At 34.5% G+C, this 21,819-nt stretch overlaps 1 protein-coding gene across 4 annotated transcripts in view; it reads right to left on the bottom strand.

Annotated features, from left to right (window-relative positions):
* ULK4 (unc-51 like kinase 4) overlaps nt 1-21,819 on the bottom strand; it is a 220,806-nt gene that overhangs the window by 173,399 nt on the left and 25,588 nt on the right. For all 4 annotated transcript variants that reach the window (XR_011337663.1, XM_069859966.1, XM_069859967.1 and 1 more), the window contains exons 16-18: nt 21,628-21,706; nt 8,785-8,892; nt 4,313-4,396 (exon numbers count right to left, since the gene is read on the bottom strand). Coding sequence is in view for 3 of the 4 variants with exons in the window: in XM_069859966.1 (XP_069716067.1) it covers nt 4,313-4,396; nt 8,785-8,892; nt 21,628-21,706 (271 nt within the window). In the remaining variant the exon portion in view is untranslated. The remainder of the gene's footprint in view (nt 1-4,312; nt 4,397-8,784; nt 8,893-21,627; nt 21,707-21,819) is intronic.

Genomic DNA, 21,819 nt, shown 5'->3' with positions numbered 1-21,819 from the left:
ACTGAGATCATAGTCACTCCAGAAAATATACTGACATAAAATTTAAACAAATTTATTTTAATTGTTCTTGCTTATTACTTCATTAAATTTACTTATAATTTCTTAATTACTAATGTAAGAAAGCAAAGTTATGTACATGTAATAAATTGTTGGGCCAGGGAAATATATTGAATAAATAACAGATTACAGGCTACAAAACGTAAAATAAAGAAATACAGCAGCTAAGATCTTAAGCTGCAGTCAATGAACATCAAGCACAGTGAAGGCAAATTTAGATTATATGTTCAGGATTTTCACATCCAGTGCTTTACTACTGAAGCAATAAAAACTAAAATAAGGCTCTGTGTAAATTTAAGTCAGACCTTAAAAAAATTTACATTGTTCATTTTAACTCTATTATCTCCTATTTTGCAGTAGGATGGAGGGGAGGAAGCATCATTGACACACACCCCTATCACACCTGCATATCAGACACAAAATATTGTGAGCCACAGGCCAGACAAAGTAACTCTGTGCCTGCTACCAAAGCAATGCAAAGTTGACTCAAGGAACCCCCCTAAATCTGCATGTTAAAGCCAGTGTATTAGGTAGCAGAAAATAGCACTGATTTGAAAACTGGACAGGTTTGAAAAGGAACAAGAAGGGTTTTAATTGGTACATCAGTGAGAAAAATAAGGGAAATTAGGTTCACTGCTGAATAAGGTGGGGCCAAAGGACATAGAAAAGGCTCAGGAGTTCAGGGTCTTCTCTGCCTCAAACTTCACTGCCCTCAGACCTTCCAAGTCCATGCACCAAACAGCAAAATCTAGGGGAGTGAAGTATACCTACAGGAAAGGAAGAGAGAGGCAGGGGACTCTTAAGAAAACTGGACATGTCTAAGTCTATTGAATCAAAAATGCTCTAAGCAAAAGTGCTAAGGAAGTTAGCCAACATCGTTGTGAGGGAGCACACATCTTCAATTGTTTATGCTGATCAGAAGATATCCTGTTGACAGTAAGGTGGGAAGCAAATAGCAGGCCCACCTTCCAAAGGACAAGAAGAGAAATCCCCAACTCTACCCCTGGAAAAATTACAGAGCAAGTTGTCCTGGAACCTAATTACAGGTACATGAAAGGCTAGAAGACTGTTAAGAGTTGGAACAGATTTATCAACACTGAAATACACCTGACCAACATGAAAAACTTTGATTGGCTCAGTGGACTAACAGAGTCCAGTGGGCTGAATTTACTTGAGGTTTAACAAGACTCTCCAGATGGTTTACTATACCTAAGCAAAAGGCAAAGACCTGGACTTAAGTGGACCACAAAGTACGTAAAAAGCTGATTAGATCACTTGACTCAAAGGGTCAAGATCAGCAGTATGGAGTTCAGCTCTAGCAGCCAATGCCACTCCCCCCACTAGTTTGGTGTTATCCAGCTGGAGAATACAATCCCATTGGCCACTCTGGTTGTTACTGAAGAAATTAAGCAGTATTGTTCTCTGTGGGACACTGCTAGTTATTGGCTGCCAGGTGGACTTTGCATCACTGATCACTTGAGTGAATTTTCCTGCCCAGCTTACCTTCCATTTATTCAGTCTGTATTTCGTATATTTGGTGATAAGGGGAGCATTGAAGAGTGTGTCAAAGGCCTTCCAAAAGTAAAGGCATCAACAACATCCACAGCTCTCGTCCACAATGCCAGTTCTGTTCCCATCATAGAAAGGAAATAGGCTGGGCAGAGGGCCGGAGCATATGACATACAAGGAAAGGCTGAGAGTACTGTTCAGCATTGAGAAAAGAAGGTTCACTAAAGGTCTTATTGCCATATACAACTACCTGATGAAAGGATAACAAGAAGCTGGAAACAGATGTTCTCAGAGGTCCATGGCCATAAGAGGACAGACAATAGCCACACATTGTTACATAGGCAACTCCAATCATATACAAGTAAAACTTGCCTCAAGCTCTGCCAGGGGAGGTTTAGGCTGGACATTAGGAAAAAATTCTTCACAGAAAGGGTCATCGGGCACTGGAACAGGCTGCCCAGGGAGGTGGTTGAGTCACCTTCCCTGGAGGTGTTTAAGGCACGGGTGGATGAGGTGCTAAGGAGAATGGTTTAGTGTTTGATAAGAATGGCTGGACTCAATGATCCAGTGGGTCTCTTCCAACCTGGTTATTCTATGATTCTATGATAACTTTTTTACTATAAGGGTGGTCCAGGAATTTCCCAGAGAGGTTATAGGACTGCCATTCTTAGAGACATTCAAGATTCAAATAGACTCGTCTCTGAGCTATCTGATCTATTTACACTTGCTTTGAGCAAGAGGCTGAATTTGATGACCTCCAGAGGTCCATTCCATCCTAAAGTATTCTATAGCCTTACAGCTTCAAACAGATTTTAAAAAAAAGTCTAAGATATTTAGTTGTAAGTCAGTTTGATGACACCTCACAAATGTTTTCATAAAAATTCCTTAAGTAAAATTTTTGTGTAACTTTCAGTGCTGAAGATCGTGAGATCTATTTTTTTTACTAAATAATGTGATAGACCGAAGAGACTGATATACTATCATCCTGGAGGCATCTATTTCAGTAGTCCTATTTGCATATGTTTTGAAATAAATATGCAAAAGGGACACGATAAATTGAATTGAGTACTTTAATACCCTTTTCTCCCAGTTTTTCCATCTTGTTCATTCCTCCTGCACCTCTACGTCTAAAACATCTGGCACAGAAAAATTTATATCAGAATATTCTTTCCTTAAAAAAAAATCCCTTGCAAACAGATGTCTAACAGTAATATAATTTTAACTATCTAGTTTTAGACACTGCAACACCATTTTCCAAGATAGATGGATGAGTTCTAAAGTTCTGGAGGATAAGAGAAGATGGCTACAAGAGTGGAAGAAAAAAGTAGTAAAAGAAATTCTAGAAGTTAATAATAGTAGGTGATAAGTTTCTCTCTCCATTTCCATATGTTGTGAAGTAGTTTACATATTTATGGCTATTTTTCATTCTTCAAATGGTGCTGTTCTGGAAAGCTGAGGCTGCTACAACTGAGACAGAGCAATTTGTATTAGCATATTTGTATTCACACAAACAAGTACAAATACTTAAACTTCATTACAAACCTCAAGCATATTCAGAGAGAGTGTAGAAATGTGCTTGGTTAGCCTAGACATAACTTTAAGTTTAAACTTAATTGCTTAATTCAATCTACTGCTTGGGAAATATACTACTGTTTTGCATTATTTTTTCAAGAAAAATATATCAAGATGAATTATTAAGAAAATTTTGACCTGTTACAGGACTAAGAAGCAATTTTATTCTATACGAATAAATGAGCGTTTTATGGATGCCTTGATTTAGTTTCTCTACACTGAATATTCAGAAATAGCAAGTCTTCCATTACTGAATTGATAATTAAATGGCTTTGCATTCACGTGCCTTAGAACAAAATCTCTTTATTAGCTGGCAACAGTCCACGATACACACATCGTTGTGTGTTCTTGATCACTTGAAAGTTTGAAGATGCTTAAATGCATCTACACTCTTTGTCTATTAATCACAATCTGTAGGCACTAAAGAGCTCAAAAAAAAAAAAAAAAAAAAAAGAAGGGAAAAAAAGGCATTTCTCTCACTTTCTCCCCTCCAGCAAACTCTGACGTGATTTCTGCCTTGAGCTTTACCTTGGGCAAAAATAAAGTCAAGTGGTCTCCTATAAGCAGTAAAACCAATCCTCTACTTAATTCTTTTTTCATTTTACAAATTGGAACCATACGCATGTTTTTTCCCTTTTTCTAACACAGTTTAGTTGTCATCAATAAAAATGAAGACTACGGCATAGCATATGTATGAGATTAAAACTAATTACTACTTCTTGACCTCTAAAGAATGTTAAGAACTCAGTAGGATAACAATGCAGTTTTCAAAAACTGCACAACAGTCTCTTCAAAATAGAAAGTAAATCTTGCTCAAAATATACTGTATGAAAATCAAATTGAAAGAGTACAGTACAAACTGTCTGAATATTTCTCAAAATAAAGCCATAATATTAATAACTTTCACATTTATTAACAGTAATTTATGTTTACCATCCCATTTCAAAAAAAAACCAACCAAGCAGCAATACATTAAAGTTTAATGCACAGAGAACAATATTGAATTTTTGCATTAATCTCCTGTTTAGGTGATAGACTTATCATGATTATTTAAATTTAAGAGCAATACTTGGTTGACAAGGTGCTGCAAGTGCTGCGGGCTATAATCCTCACACAATGCCTAAAGGGTTATTACAGTGAAGAAATTCTACTGAGGACAATGAAAGAGCCTTACCCCTTCCCGAAGACACCTCATTAGCACAGTGTAAGCAGCTGATGGAACAACCCAGCATTCTCTGGGGTGCTCCCTTCTTTTCTCCTGAAATGAAGCCAATAGCACAAATGATTAAATCAAAAAAACCCACAATAATCTCACTGACATAAAAAGCAGGTAACAGATTCTTTAGTAACATTGATATTATACAGGTTTTCAAATTAACATATGCTAGAACATGCATTAAATTCTAGGGCAGTATTACTATTTAATGTTACTTCATGTGCAGCATAGAAATTGATATTTTATTACCTCGTTTATATAGTCTCCAAAATCCATAACAGAATATGTGCTAACATTTCTGGGTTTCATTGATTCCTTGTAATTCACACACACAAAAAAAATATTCTTACATTCCTCTCAATAATTCTGATTACTTCAGAAAGAGACAACTCATTATTAAAAGTAGTAAAACTTCTCTTGAAATGTGATTATACCAAACAAACAAAATTACTTTTGTCTGGCAACTAAAAATATGTAAACTTACTTTGGAAAAAAGCATTTCTAAGTCATACAGGGGTATATAAAGTATTTATTAAAATGTACTGTGTGGAATAGCCTTCAGTACATACCAACAGTGTTCCAAGATCTTTAAGTATATTTCCTTGAAATCTCCCTGCTAGAGTGGCTAATTCACTGCTAGTTCAACCAGGGGTTTGATTCTTCTATTAGAAGTTATTAAACCCCACCTCCCTCTCCTGCCCGCCCAGTAGCCTACTGTAAAACTTCAAATTCAAAAGAGAACACTTGGATATCATTAAGATTTAACTATAACAACCTCCATATCTGGGCTAGTAACACAGAGATACTAGCAAGTGAAAAAAATAAAACAAAAAAAAACAAAAAAAAATCTTCTTTTGAGAAAGAAAGTGAGAAGTAATAGGCAGTGGATGTTATAAAGATGACATGCCATGATATCAGTGAATAGCTTGTCTTAAAAAGCAGACAATGATGACAGGCAACAATTCCTTCAGAAATTATACATCTCTTGAACTCTATTGATTATATTGGTAAATTATTTTTAGCACTCTAACTGTTTATAATGAGGAACACAACTTGGGCAAGGGAGGGGATAGTGGTGCAGAAACAAACTATACTTTCTGAATTTCTTGGTTTCTGAGTGGTCTATGCTAACTCAACAAACATGATGTGATAATGTCAAGTATTCAATTAAAGCACGGCACATTAGCAGGGAAGACTATTACTGAATTGCCTACTAAAATTAATTTTCCTTCTTTATTGAAAAGAAATGAAAACTTTATTTGCAACATACATCAATAAGGAAAAGGAGTTTATTAAATCTCCCATTTTTTAAGCTTTATTTCTTCTAACTTTGCATTAGGACATAGAGGACAATTTTCCTTGGAAGTAATTTATAGACTAATAATAGAAGTGGTTTGACATCTGACAGAGACATCACAACCACTACATTCAACCTACTTCATCTTATCTGAGTAACAATATGCTGATATTTAATCACAGTTTTGCCTTCCAATGCTTAGTATATAAATTTAAGAAAATGCAGCCCAAGTTTCAAAGAAGGTAGGTTTCTTTCTAACAGTCAATAGTGGAAACCCCTCCATCTGGAAAACAGGACAAGACTAGGAGTCAAGGCACATTTAAAATGACAGACTAAGCTGGGACTGGCATAGTTCTGTTTCTGATTTTATTAATCTAATTTCATGAGAAAGCCTGTCAAGTTTTCCTGTAACCATACATATTAAACATATCATAAAATAAAAAGCCTTAAGAAATGGTGCACTCTTGAAACATTAATAGTTCTTCTGTTCTTCAGATTGATTAATAACTTTCTGCAAGATTCAGTCTCTAGTTAGAAGTTTTTTTAACAAGAAAAGATGTATGAAACATAGCAGCATTCTTAATTATGTAAACACACTGAGACAATTTGAGACTTAATGTATTTAAATAGAACACCAAACAATGGGGGACCTTCCCACATTCCACTCACAGCCCATGTTCATTTTGATTTTTTATTAGGTTCTGCACCCTAACAGCACGAACGGTGCAAAATGAGTAGAAATATTACATAGAACTTGAAAGTTTCCCCTCAAGGCAATTTGCTTAAAAGTAACAGAACACCGTCCCTGGGGTCTGCTCACAGTACTCGTGCATAGCTCTTGGCTTCTACTTGGATGAAAAATGCAGACATGGAGCATAATATCTTACTTATGAGACGTCATATGCACGTACACACAATATCTGAGTTTAGGATTGCAAAGGACCATCACGATTATCTGGACTTTTTCCCAGTATTTTCTAAGCCACAGAAGTGCAATCTATGATTCTGTATTTAACCTAAGGAATCACACAGCACCTAGCTAGCTGAACTTGATTTTTAAAAGTTTGATAATTTATGATTTACCAAATGTTCACATGAAAAAAGAAATAACCTTTATCAATATTTAATACTAATATTTTGGCTGGACCTAGGATAACTTAGCAAAACCCCAGGGAAAACAAATAAAAAAATAAAATCATCCATGCCCCAAAAAAATACAGTTTAAAAGATAAATATTTAGCTGCTTGATAAAAAAATCAAGCAGGCTGAACAGCAAAACAGAAGAAAACAAGGAAAAAAAGAAAACCAGAAATATTTTGCATAACATTCCCATAAATCAAATGCACTTAGAGCTTTTCTTCTTAAATTAGTCAAGGAATAAAGCCCTGCTATTTAGAGATATAAAATGGGAATAAGCATTCTTCTTTAATCTTGCTGTACTAGTATTGATTTAGTGTGTGATCTTGGCAAGATCATTTAATACTACTGTCCTGCAGTTTAATGTGCAACAAAATGCCTGCAACACTACAGTGTTCTGAGGTTCAGTAGGTACAGTATAGAGAATAAAGGGGGTTTCTTACAGATTTTTTTTTTAAATATTAGTGTCTCCAAGCATACAAACCACACTAATAGTTTGGAAGTTGTACCAAGACACAGTGCCCTGGGTTCATACATTCAGAGTGGTTCCAAATATTTCTTCCCGTTCTCTAATAATTTTAGTTACAACTCAAATCAACATAACCTATTTACTACAGAACCCCCTGAAACATGATATTGTCATCATTTAAATAAAGTTTATTATGAATTTCACCATGTTTTAAGCATAAATACATATAGATTCAAAAAACTGTCAGTTCAAACTTACAGGAAAAAACCTACCTTTTAGGGTCATTGCAACAATTTTGCCATTACAGAGACCATGTAAACAGATTTGTTTCAATCACTAAAGCTTAATTTCAAAATAAAAATCAAGCAGTGCAAAGTAACCTTGCCAAACATAATTTTCAAGTTGGAGTTCTAAGTTTATTTGGTTTTATTAGCAGTTAAAAATTTTATAGTTCGCAATCTGTCTGGTGATGCTAAGTACGGGTTTCTTCCCCAAGGAAAACTGAGCAATACTAAAACATATAAAAATAAACTATGACTGTGGATGCATTTTCCACAACATAATTTCTCTAGTTTTAGAAAAGTTCTGCAACTCTGTGTGTTTGGTAGATACTTTGGTAATTGTCTAACCAGTAAAGGTCACACTTGCTACCCTACAGAAAACAAGGCAACCATTTCAACTTGTGGAACAAGCAAAAGAGATAGAGAATTAGGACAATAAAACATGGAAGTTCAGCACAAAGTCATAACTACAGTTCCGTTTGGTGATTCACTCCTTTATTGAGTGACTTCACAGACCACTAACTAAGACGATAGCATTCAGAGCAATTAGATGATGCATATAATATAAAGACTTCAGAAAAGCCTGGGCTAGGCGTTTTCTATTTGAAGTCACTGTTTCTAATAAGAAAGTATTTTACTCTTTAAATAAAGGAAAAGTGAGGGTTTAGAGCAGCTGCCGTCTTCAATACCTACAATTAATAGTACTTTTTCTACAAATAACCTCTGTTTGTTTTTAATGTGAATCTACTGTTTCTATGAAGGTTTAGATCAGTTTTAGTCAGGAATCACCAAAAATTCCATTTGAAATCAGTTAGGATCATTCCATTACCTTTTCCACAGCACGGTGAATCCAACTGTGCTGGGGTAAGATCTAATATGGACTGGATATATTAATTTATTGATATCTCAGGCTGTACTGATATATCCTATTTAATCAAAGTCTCTAGGTAAGATGTTCTAACACTTAGATCTGCCACTTGAAGGCCATCAGTCATTATGGTGATTGATTACATTGTTTTATGAAGTTAAAACTCTATAATTGAATCATGGAATTTAATTAATCTCAGATGATATACGTGATTAGCTAACATGTTGCTTAAAGTAGAAAAAGTAGCACAGAACATACAAAGCCAAAGAACTGTTGAGGATATAAATTAAAAAGTAATTCTCTTTTTTTTTGCCTACTTTGCAGCAAGAAGTTTTTTTCACATTTGTTAAATTTGTAAGGATCACTTGATAGTCTTACCTTACTGGCTATGAGGAAAAGAAGCTCCCCAAGTGCTGGTAAAAGGCACTGTTTCAATTTGCTATTTCTGAAGTTCTCTCTGATGAGTTCAGTTAAAAGTATAATTGCCTAAAATAAAAAAATAAATCCTAGAGCAACATGTATAATCTTTTCTCAAGCAAAATGTACAGTTAGAGGTGGCAAGCTTTATCTGAAATGCCATCTTATTGATATACTCTTCACTTATGCTAAAGAGGCATTTGCAAAGCATTTAGTAAGCATGGGAACACAAGAAAAAATTACAATTACAAAACAGACAATATATGCAACGTGGAGAAAAATGCAATAAGGAAATAGCCAAGGTAACAAACTGTCAGCTATCCCTTTTCCCCCTTCCCTTAGGACAATGGAGGTAGCTATGCCAAGAAAAAAGTCTACTTGCTGTCCTTATGTTTCTATTAGAAGACCAAAAAGTTCTCCACACCATCAGGCTATAAAAAGAACAAATAACAAAAATAAATGCTGTCTTTTGTGTAGACATTAGATCAGGAGATAGGAACTCAAAATTTAGTCTCCTGATCTCTGGATTTACTGGTGACTCGCTTCATAAGAACAGGAAATATCATTTTAGTTTTCTGTACCTCAGGAGTTTCTGTTTGCAAACCGCATTCATATATATAGTGTGCATGTGAATATATATAGCTTCTATGGGTATCTATATAAAGTGCATTTATATTGAGAGGGTGGAGGGAAGTTCCAATTCATCTTGCACAGGTAACCTATTAAGAAATCACTTTCCCATACACATATGGAACACATTTCAATCTAGCATTTAATGCTGGGCTCATTCAAGAAACCAAGGATCATCTAGCCACCACGTATTAAGTTGAACAGCATGCTATCTGCTGGCTGGGGTGTGCTCCCCAAAACCCAAATGTGCTCCAATAGGCACCAAGCAGATTGAAGTAGAGAAGCCAGTTGTTTCTTTAGTTTGAGAAAGATGGATCTGTGTGTCTCCCCTGCTCCAAAATGTTCATGTCTTGCAAAAGCAGGAGAAGATGACAGTTCAGCAAATAGAGATTTAACATACTTTCTACGCAGTAGTTCCTAAAGTAGTTGCTTTGACTACTGGTAAGTATTTAGTTCTAATACTTTTAAAGTACTTATGAGATACGAAATTAGCTGTCTAAACAGATACTGTCTGTGAAGTCAGTGATTTCCAACAGTTTGCATAATATGTGAAGTAAGATCTGAAGCTATTTTTATGTACTTCAAATAAACAGTAATGTCGCACGTACTATTCCCTTTTAAACCTTGGAAACAGTCCACTTCTCAATTATTACTTTAAATGTGAGGTGTGGTGTAGCTTGCACTACTTTTTTTATTAAATAGATAAAGCATTGCTGCAAAATATCTTAGTCTACAGAAACAGGAAAAGAAAGTAGCTCCGGCAAATAACAATGCTTGTTGCATGTTTCACTATTATCACTACAGAAAACATGGCAATAGAAACCATCACATTAGGACCTCCTTTAGTACAACAAATGGAGGATGAGTTTCATGTCATTCTTCTGCTTTTGAAGTCTTCCTCTTTAAAAGCAGAAACATTATCAGCAGTAGCATTGAGACATTTCATGTGTTTATTCTATGCTTTAGTAAAGAACAGTGGACTTTTTAAAAATATAAATATCTTAAAGTTGGATCAACTCTATGACAGTCTTCTCAAAGTCTTTGTGTCTAGGTCTTAGACACTGCTGATGCTACAAACATCTGGTAAGAACCAGAAACATTTATACCACAAAGACCATCTAACTGATCAAATCATAATGAAGTAAGTACTGGATCACTGTAATAGACTTTTAATTGTTCTAGTTTAAAACTGATTTAAACATGGTTAAATAATTTAGAAAAGTTAATGAGCTGGAAAAAAAAATCTCTGGTTTTCCCAGTTAAGCTAGTATTTTTATCTGTATACAGAGTACATGGAGTACAGACTTCTACCACTCTTCTTGGGGAGCTCAACATTTACTGTCCTGTTTGAATACTAACAACCAGCACTTCAACCCAATCACGAGAAGTCTAAACAGCATCAGCTCTGGGAAATCACCTACCTTGTACAATCAATTTCCCAAGATACTCTCACACTTTGCATTGGGTTTACATGGAAAACTTGGTAACCATTCTTGCAGACCAGTTTCAAATTTTGCAACAATAATATATGAATTTTTCAGTTCTGATTATGGACCCAACAGCGTGGCATCCTTTCTCCTTTTGTGGAGGATTCAAGTTTCACTCTCTTGCAGCTCTGTTACATGCTCAAAGAACTCCTCAATTCACTTCAGCTGACAGAATCCCACCTACCCAACACTTACAGGCTTCAGAATATTGCCTTTGTTAAGAACCTCTTCCTAAGCAGAAGAGTACTCACAGCTGACAGAACCTTTCAGGTGAACCATGAGAGACGGCTCAGACAACTGGTTTTCAACACAGCTGAAATACTCATATAACCCACTGTACAGCAGAGATTAATATTTCAGATACTACATTTAAAAACTGTGAGCTGGAAAAGTCAAGTACTTTACAAAATCTGGTTAAACTGTGGTAGTTAATCTGTGATTTGATTGTCACTATGTGTTTTCCAACTCTTTCATGTTCCTAACATGGGCATAAACTGGGGAGAGGCAGATTTAGACTAGACATAAGGAAGAATTTCTTCACCATGACAGTGGTGAGGCAATGGCACAGGTTGCCCAGGGAAGCTGTGGATGTCCCATCCCTGGAGGTGTTCAAGACCAAGTTGGATGGGGCCTTGGGCAGCCTGATCTAGTGGGATGTGTCCCTGTCCATGGCAGGGGGGTAGGAACTAGATGATCTTTAAGGTCCCTTCCAACCCAAACTATTCTGTTTCTATGATTCTAACCAATACACTTCAAGCATGGGAAATTATGTGACAGGGATGGAGCTGTGGAGATAAGACTATAGCCTGGGTTGAACACAAGGCCACAGAAAGAGAGCATGTGTTAATGCTGACTATAATGCCAAATTGCACATTTTTCTGAAGTGGAAGTTAGAATCAGCATAAAAATAGATGACAAAAGATAGCCACATTCATATACTTGCATTGCGACTAGAGCAGAAGATCTTTCTTCCAAAGTTTCTTCTGTAGTAGCTACTAGCTAAACAAAGGACTGATGCAGCTCAGAAGCAAACAGTAGAGATATACACATTTTCTGGATACAAGCAAGGAGTTTGCATAGCTTGTGTGTTAAACATGAAGGAGCAGGAAAATCTTGGAAGACGGGAAGCTTCAAGTTGAAGAAACAGACATAGATGAAAGGACAATAGGGATGCAGAAGGAGACTAAGGGAGGTACGTAAGGTTAAGAGTTTAATCTAGAGTGATAGAAAGGTGACATTGTCATCCATGTGAACAATTCACAATAAAGTTCCCAAGGAATTTTAGTTTCTCTTGCAGAAAACTGTGGGCCAAAGCCACTTCAGTACTTAACTCCCAAAGGGGAGAGCAAAATAATCCACAGCCCTTCCTCTGAAAGGTATTTAACATGATATGCCTTTGAAAAGATGTTTAGTAGCTGAAGGAACATAAAGACACATGTTCTTTATCTTAAGTAGCACAGGAAAAAACAATTAAAAAAGTAAACAAGCAATAACCACCAACACCAAACAAACCGCAAGAGCAGCACTGTGGTTCTATTACAAATTATGAGAAGTGTTTGGCCACAGGCAAAGATTATCTCAAATAGTCCTGCCTCTCTACTCTCAAAACATGCTCTCTTCTCCCGCTACCTCAAAAGGCCTAGCAAAACACATTCCCATCTAGTCACTAAGCAGGAAACAGCGAAATAGAAAGCGTTAATCTGAGTTGTTTTTCATAAAGAAAAATGTGATTTTGAACATAAATCCTACTCTGTATAAAGCAATGCATATAAATGCCAAAATACATACATTGACTGTTGATGACTGCAAAGTAGATAGCAAATTTGTCATTGAGAGGTATGCTAGGCAGGAAACAAACATTCTGTTATTTTCTGGGAGAAGACCAGTAAAAAATGTGTATAATCTCAAAAAAAACCAGAAGATAAATTTATTATCATCCCAGACAAGCAGTTCAGAATATCAGAACATCCTGGTATCATTCTGATACAAGAAATTGCCTCAAGGCTTATCAGCATCTTACAAGTCACTTCAAATTTATTGCACAACATAATCTTCTAGAGATCTTAGTGGAAAACTACTCACAGATATTGCTGGATTATGAACTACTGTCATTACAAGGTTTAAATTTTTTTACAATGACAAATTCACAGATGCAGAAAATCAGTTGTTCACTAAACAAATGTTCTTGTCTCCCATATCCTTTGCCAATATTAAATGCAATTTATATTTTTGAAGGTAGAGGCTAGATTGAAGCCTCCAACCTTACTGTGATTTGCATCTATATAGAAAGAGGCAAGATATTACACAAAGGTCCAAAAAACTCAAAGAAAATAATCTGCAAAAACTAGTCTCATTTTAGCAGGCTTTGTAAGAAAATATTTTGTGAAAACCCCTTCATAGTCACAAAAACACATGGGGAACTGAAAGATGAATCAAGTAGAAAAAAAACCAAGAGTTTACATAGTTTAACAATCATCCCAGGAAACTACCATTTCCAGTCTTAAAAGTGACAAAACACATTTCATTTTTTTTAACAGTTTGCAGATACATTTGGCAGTACAGCGTTTCTTTCTTCCTCAGATCACTGAAGAGTTTTTATCCTCAACTTCCCTTGATTTTTCTTTACCTTCTGACCTTAACAGCTTCATAACACTGATCTTTCTGCAGAGAAATCAGGTGAAAACTGGAAGTGTAGTCTTCAAATCAAAGCAAAGTGATCTACCAAACAAACTTTGACCTTCTTCCCTTTTCTTTTATGTAATGCTATGTTCATTAACTGTTTTAACTGTTTTCAGAACATTTCTTCAGGTGTTATTAAGGAGCTCTAAACAGTCTGCCATCACAGACCTCACTTTCAGATTTAAGTGAAGAAATAAATGTTTCAGTAGGTTTTAAAGCTTCTAATATATCAGCTTCAGAAAGTAGTCGTCAGGTTGGTTCAAGTGCAATTCTACACTAAACAATGAACACATAATGATACCATTTTCTCCTTCATTGCATTCACTTTCTATAGCTATGTAGAATTACTCTTGCTTTTGTCATGAAATACATATTTTAAGAACTGCTTTCACTGTGGAATCGATATCACTAAAAGTACCTCAGCACTGTGGCATTAACAGGTATTATCCCTATTCAGTTAGCATTTCTCAACTTTGCCTCTTTAGAATGAGAGTGAACATAGAAAATTGATGAGCCATGTGATAACACAAGCTGCAGACAATAGCTCCAGCAGATTAGCTAGGGACATTAAATCATCATGATACCTAAGATTGCTTGTTTGTATTCAGGCAGGGTTTGATGAAGAAAACACAAATAAAATTGTGCATCTGCTACAGAGAACCAAGGCAGGCTGTTCAAAATTCACAATTTTAATGATATATCTCAGCCAGCAGAAAATGCTGATTTAAAACCACCGCTAATCTTGCTTTGCATCTGTAATATTTGTTTTCCCAATGCATGGTTAATAAGTTGGTAAATTTTCATGACACACTATGTAACTAAATTTATGTATGCAATCCTAAAAGACTCAGGCTCTTATATTCTACTAAATAAAATCATGAATTAAACTTTGTATAAAGTAAATCATTCCTTTACTCAGTACTAGCATCTGATTGCCTGCCTTAGTACTTAATTGAAGTTTTTAAAAACCATCATTAATATTAAATATACTGTGTAGATTGTCCATCTTCTTTGTTTTTTTGATTGTTCATTAAAATTAATAATTTAAGATTTAATGTTAATGAAAGTTAAATCAAAGAACAATATTTTATATTGGTGAACAGAAATTAATGTTTCTCACTCTCCAAGATTTTAGGACTGGCAGATCTAGTTATTATATTTATTCAGAAGTTATAAGAACAGGAAGATGTGCTGATATTCCTGTTCCTATTTTTTTCTCATATTTGAATGAAAACGTGGTAAAATGGAGTTAACAAACTTTAAACGAAAAACTTATTTCCTTTCCTGTGCACTAACAAAAACTGCCAGAAAGCTAGTCAACACTGTAATAAATTCAAGTTTTCATTTTAAAAAATCTGGTTTATTGAACAAGAAAAAGACCTGTCTGAAGATATCTGAGCCATAAGGTCACTTTTATTTCCAATAAAACTGTTGTCTTTGTTAAAGAACGGATTGAACGAATTTGTTGAAAAATAGGTTGAATGAATTTCTATACCGATTATCTTCATATTTATGATAAACCTGTCCATTAAATGTTAATTTTCATAACCGTAAGTAGATTCATAACAAGAAAAGTACAATTGAATTATCAGAAGCCAAACACTAACAGAACTGTATGGAGGCACTATTGCAAAAGGTAATGAAGATTAAATAATTACTACACATTATAGAGGATACTATCCTTAAATGCTTATGGTCTATCAAACACAAGACTATATTTACCATAATGAGATAACAGCCCCTCTTTCCCTAGAGAGTGTACAGTCTAACAGTTGCCCTATAACTTCCCTGTCTTCACTAAACACATTTAAGTATTCAAATACACAACTGCAGCAAATGGGAGCTCATATATGTCACATACTAAACAAGCAGAGCATCTGTGCCGTGAACCAAATTTAAGACAACAATCTTCCTGTTTCATAGTTTCTGTTGCAGAGGACTCATAAAGTTGCGATTTATCGTGTGTATTGCATACACAATTATAGATACACATGTATTTTTATAAATTACATTCATAAATAATTTATAACATAAAATGTATAATTTCAATAACACACTTCACATGTCCTAAAAGGAGGAAGGCAAGCTGTTTCCCGCTCTGTCATGTAGATGGATTACTTCTAATCTAGACAACAGTGATTTGCACAAGATTAAAAAAACTCTTTCATAAGGAAAAAAATAAGACTTGAAAAAAACCTGTCCAAATATTTTGATTCAATGTTAAAAGGTTCTGTAAATTTCAGGTAAGGAAAGTGCATTATCTGTAAAAATACACAACAGAAAAATCAATTTTATTTTAATCACATAGTCTAATGAAGTCTCTATCTTACCTATAGTACATTCTTTTCTTTTCAATCTGTCTACATTTTCTCTTTCAGAGCAGTAAATAGTAATGAACTGAAAGTCCTACACTGTGTCATAACAGTATCTTAAATTTAATAAATTACCTACATCTTTTACACTAGCTGTCAAACTGGATGGATATAATATAGTTATAGCAAGAGAAGAAAGTAGATTCATATCTGGAAAGACAGTCACTACCTTCATTTACAACAACAGAGTGTGGAGTTGATATATTACCTATAGCAGAATCTCAATCCATTTCAAGCTGTATCTAGAAGCTTCCTTGCAGTTTTAGGAGCCCAGAAGTGAAAATCACAGCATGTTCAAAGATTTTATTTTATGTCTTAAGATTTAAGATGGTAATGTATAGATTTACAATATTACTTCATCTTTGGTCTATTATTATGATTGTCAGCAAGTATTAGTGGAAATGAAAACATATCTGTAATTCTACAAACTCTTACAGCAACAAAAACTGTCTATTCTTCAAGTATAATGGACATTACTTTTCAGTACACTTTCTTGTGAAGACACACATCATGTAACATGGACAAGTAATGCCGAAGTAATCTCACTTTCCATGGAGAACAGCATTCTCACTAGGCTGATAAAGTACTCCATTGTTATATTTCCACAAACCAGAAAAGAAATTACACGAAATTCATCATGAAAACTTTTATCTTTTCAGGTTTTATGCATGATAACTTTTATCTTTTCAGCTTTTATGCAGCTGAAGAAATCTTAGCAGACAAGTACAGTCATCAAATGGAGGCTTCATCAACTTGCTTTGGAATCAACCCATGACCCCAAAGGGATACAATCAGACACAAATAATAGGAATTATCTTAGAAACCTGTTATATTTACTAACAAAAAAAAAACCCCAAAATATCTAAAAGAACTGTTTTCTTGCCAGGTTGTTTTAACTACAGGAACAATATTCCACCTTGTTCATCTAGTCTTTCACACCTCAAGTGTATCTCCCGTGTATATGGCATACCTATTCACTTATGAATTAATAGATGTCAGTTCTACAGTAAACAAGAAAAAAAATGGAAGGGGGAAATCACACACTGTGAACATTGCAAGCAGATTTGTCTTAACCATAAAAGGTCAAATGGGCCTATACTTTTTAATATGTAAAAATCTTTGCCCTGTAGTGATCTACTTTAATACATTAAAACTGTTTTAGTTAGCTAGAAAAGCTATTTGAAACTAAAGAGGAACTTTTTGTCAATCTAAGAAATGAGAGAAACACACTATTTTCAAACTGTTCACTTTGAAGTTTACCTTAATTTTCATGTTGTATTCTATAAAATCTGCCCACAGTATGCCAGTGAAGGTAACAAAAATTGATGCTACGAGCAAAGGCCAAAGTCTATCCATGACGTCAAAAACACTAGCGAAAGCACACATATAATTTAGTTCTACAACACGTGAGAAATTTGTCTCTCTTTCTGCCCAATAATGCACAAACACACAAAATTCCATATTGTTATTTTGATGAGTTGTTTTCATGACAACTAAGGACAAAATAGGTGGTAATTCCAAACGTTGTAGCATAAGAGAGGCATTTAGCTAATTGTTTCTGCTCATTTTTCTAAAAAAAAAGGCCTAGGCATTGCCTCCTTCCTATCATAATTTGAAACCTTTTAATCATCCTAAACAAAGGATTTTCTGTTTAAACTTTTTGATAGCTAACAGAGGAAGAGGTGAATATGCTAAGTAATAGCCTTTATGTAATTAAGTTAAAAGTCAGCCAGCTGCAGGGTAATCCACGAGAAAGCAGGCTCTGTTAGCTGACACATCTGCTTGTTAGCTGCAGAAGTAAGGATTCAAGTATCCCTACTGCACTTTCTTAGCAGCCTGATTTTAAATACAGAGAGTGAACTGCAGACAGTAAGTGTTCCTGGGGCTTTAGAATTTTTGGAAACAGTTCTTGGTGCTCTCAAAAGTACAGGCTTTACCAGGAAAGCTAAGGATACATTCCCAAAGGCAACTGGTGAAGTGGCTGACAGTTTATTTGTTAACATTACATTCATTTAGGACAGCTGACAGGCTGAACCTTTTCATTTTTAATGCCGCATGATAATTATCCTTATAGTTTTATGAAAATACAACAAGGTATCTTAAATTCCTGAATGGAACTTCCTCTTACTTGTCTTGGGGTTTTTTTGCTTCAATTTCAGGAAAAAATTAAAATGTGTATTCAATTCATCTTGCTGTCCTTGTTTATGAATTAACCCAAAAGGCTCTAAGAAAGCATTGAACATTTTCAGTTTAGGTTCCCAAATATAATTAATTAAGACAAAATTATTCCATGCATGCACAGAACAGGACACAAGTATATTCTAAAGCCTCAAGAAAAGTGATGTTGGAGGAAGTACAAACTGAAATGATTTCAGCAAAAGTCCACATAGTACAATAGTGAGAAAAACTAAGCTTCTCACTGCACAGTACGTACATAATAAAAGTACCTGTCAGCAAGTGGTACACTTGACCTAATTATCATTTTCCTCTGGAAGTAAGTCAACCTGAAACTGCTTATCACCCTAGTACCAAGACAAAAAGGTAAATCCTATTCAAGAATCCTCCAGCTGCCTTCCAAATCAAAGAAGTTTCCAGGTTTTATTCTTTGCAGCCTTAGGAAAGGATGGTTTACACAAACTAATCCATTAATCCATTATTCTTTCCTTTTATACTCCTGCTTTAAGAACAACCTCTGCTCTCACACAAACGTGAAATCAGTAGATTTAGGGATAGAAAACTTAAAGCATACATAATAATTTAGAAGTTTTCTTACAGTTGAATGGAAGGAAATCATAACTCAGTGTTGACATTATAAACATTATTTATTAACCTAACATTTATGTTGATCTTAATTTTTTAACAATAAGAACTATTGGGTCAAGCTCTGTTTCTTAGTAGTTTTTGCACAGTAGAAATTTCCATTTCTGAAATGGGAAATAAGAAATATTGCATTTCTGGGGTTTGGAGCAAATTTAGTCCTCACTAGACATAACTCCCATTACCATTTAAAAAAAAGTATTAATTCTTCAGTTGTCATGCATGTAAAACTTGCTTCGATGGAGACACTCATCTGGGAAAGCTACCTAGAAATCACCTAGGAATAATCATCTCAAATCATGGAAACTTATTTGACTACTACAGAATTTATGTAAAAGAAGTACAACTTCTATGTTATTATTTAGAAAGTGGTCATTTTATAGTGAAAAAAATATTACTTAAGCAACTTAAATATGGCAAACTTACACCCAAAATGCACTTCAGTTTCATAGTATGTCTACAGTAGAATAAAAGTACCTTTTTTTTTAATATTTCACACCAAAATGGGAGCTAATTTTAGTGTTCTACTAAGTTTACTTTTGAAATAATGAACACAAAAAGTTACACAGCAATATTTAAGGTAAAAGAGTATCATCAGCTACAAACAGTACATTCAATGAACATAAAGAACTTGACGTATGTCAATGTGTTTATCAATTACAAACCAAATGTGATAGAAAATTAATGTTTTGTATGACTATATTTTCATCCTACAAAAAAAAGTGATATTCAATTATTTAAAATCAAGATATATGGAAAGTAATCGTGACTTCACAAGACAAATATTTGCCAATAAAAACACAAGATGATAAGCAGCTACCAACTGGATAAAGACTGCTTTTTGTCTTTGTGAGTGGCGAGCTTCACATGTCTTTTAAAAAAAAGGTACAAAACCTACAAAATTAGCTTGGACAACCTTGTTAAAAATATCTCCTAACTCCAAAAAATTAGGTACTGACATTAAATCTGAAGCACAAACCTTTAGAGGTTTTCACAAAAGTTTTGCTGACACTTGCTATTGTAAGCCTGACAATCCCATTACCCTATTAGCTCTTAAAGCTTCTCTGAAATTTGCCGGATTTCAAGCTTCCACGTTCTCTTGTGGAATTACACTTCTTTGTTTCATTATGCATCCTCTCATTGGATCTTAATTTGCCACTTTTCAGCTTCATGAAGTGGGCTTATTCTTGATCTACAATATAGGGAAAATATTCCTATTTTTCTACAGTATTGTAAGATCAGTCTCCTTTGTTCTAATCAATGCAGTATTCTTCTGAAAAATATTTAACTGGAAATACATTAACTGCAAGTGAATTCATAGTTATACATATTCATGTTTCTGATTTTTTTTTTAATAAAACCTGTGTATTAGAATACATCAGCACAATAAAGATAGTGCACAATTCACAGTTAAATCTTTGCCTAGTCTGCGAAATAGGAGATTGATTTTCATTTTTGCATTTTAGTGACCCCTGGCGGTTACATTCAAACACGTTGCTGTTCATAGAATACCTGAATTAGAACTTTTAAAACATTTTTTTAAAAAAAGGAAAATTAGTAATTCTTTTTAAAAAGATCAAATCAAAGACTTTTGGCATACAGTATTTATGCTTTTCTTTCTTCAACCTTTTCTGCTTCTTCAGGACTTAATGTTACTAGTATTTAACAAATTATTTAAACAATAATAACATAAAGGTTAATGGTGCAGATTCAACGTCAAAGATAGAGGAACTATCCTTACATAAATGTATAACTGGGTAAAAGACAGTAGGGGGTAAAAATGGGGAGACACGTTTTAATATGTAAGAGCCAGCAGCAACGTAGTCCACAAATCTCTGTTAGGTCCTGTGCTACTTCAACAGTACGAAAAAAACACAAATAACTGCATGAGTGCATAATGGGGCAACAAAAAAACTGGAAAGGGGCTATGACTGAGAAATTAAAATTGGAAAGAAAACTTGGTGTACATAGCATGGTACACATAGGGGGCAAAAATAACTCCAAAATCATACGTTCAAGAGTTTTTAAATGACTTATCATGCTTCAGAATAAAATTTTGGGCCTATAGGAGACAATTCTAAAATGAGATCACCTCCGTCTAACACATCAAAAAGCAAACAATATTAGAAGGTACTAGGAATAGAAGAGGAAACAAAATACAGAACCAACTACTAATAGGTAGATCACTCAGACATCTTAAGTCTGTAAGACCCAGAACACAGAGTCATTTTAAATTATGTTTTTCTGACTAGATGCAGCTTGGTTTTGACATTTGCTGAATCACACCAACCACCAAGAAACTTTAGCTGGACAACCAGCTGGCTCATAGAAAATGACTTTTCCTTCCTCACACGTATTCTTTAAGAACTGTTAGGAATCTCAGATAACTCCCATCACAATTACTCTTTGGAAAAAAAGGATTTCTAAGAATCAATTGTACTATTTTTATGCTAATTATAATAGTTACATTTCAGGATATCCAAATACATCAACGTTTTTTTCTTGTTACACACAAGTGGACAAGAAGTATAACAGTGACTACTTAATTTTCTGAAAAAGAGAGAAAAACACTGGAGTTTTATCATTGGTGGGTAGTTCTGCTACAGGTTAGTCGGTTAATAAAGATCAGAACCACAACTACACAGAATAAACTCGAAAGTTCATATATTTGTTAATTGAAATAATTACATTTCCATTTACATCTATGGGAAAAAATAAAAAAGGACTCAACGAAAAAAAAGCTGTGAAACTTTCCAGCATAAATATTCAAAGCATTAAAAAACTCACCTACCTCACATAAAAAAGAAATGGAAAGTTACCTCAGAAACAGGTACATTTTCTCCAAGTTCGGATGTATGTAATGCCAGTAAACCAATCACTTGAGCAACTTTGGCACGTCTGTATATCAAATAATTTTTTTTTAGGTGTAGAAAAAAAATTTCAAAAATATCACAATTATGTTTTGTTTGCATTTTACACAGATTGCTAGGATTAGGGAATATTTCAAGTGC

Source organism: Phaenicophaeus curvirostris, chromosome 6 (genome assembly GCF_032191515.1).
Source record: "Phaenicophaeus curvirostris isolate KB17595 chromosome 6, BPBGC_Pcur_1.0, whole genome shotgun sequence".
Taxonomy (NCBI): Eukaryota; Metazoa; Chordata; class Aves; order Cuculiformes; family Cuculidae; genus Phaenicophaeus; species Phaenicophaeus curvirostris.
The sequence above is the reverse complement of the archived record's forward strand: the minus strand, read 5'-3'. Positions and strand labels throughout refer to the sequence as shown.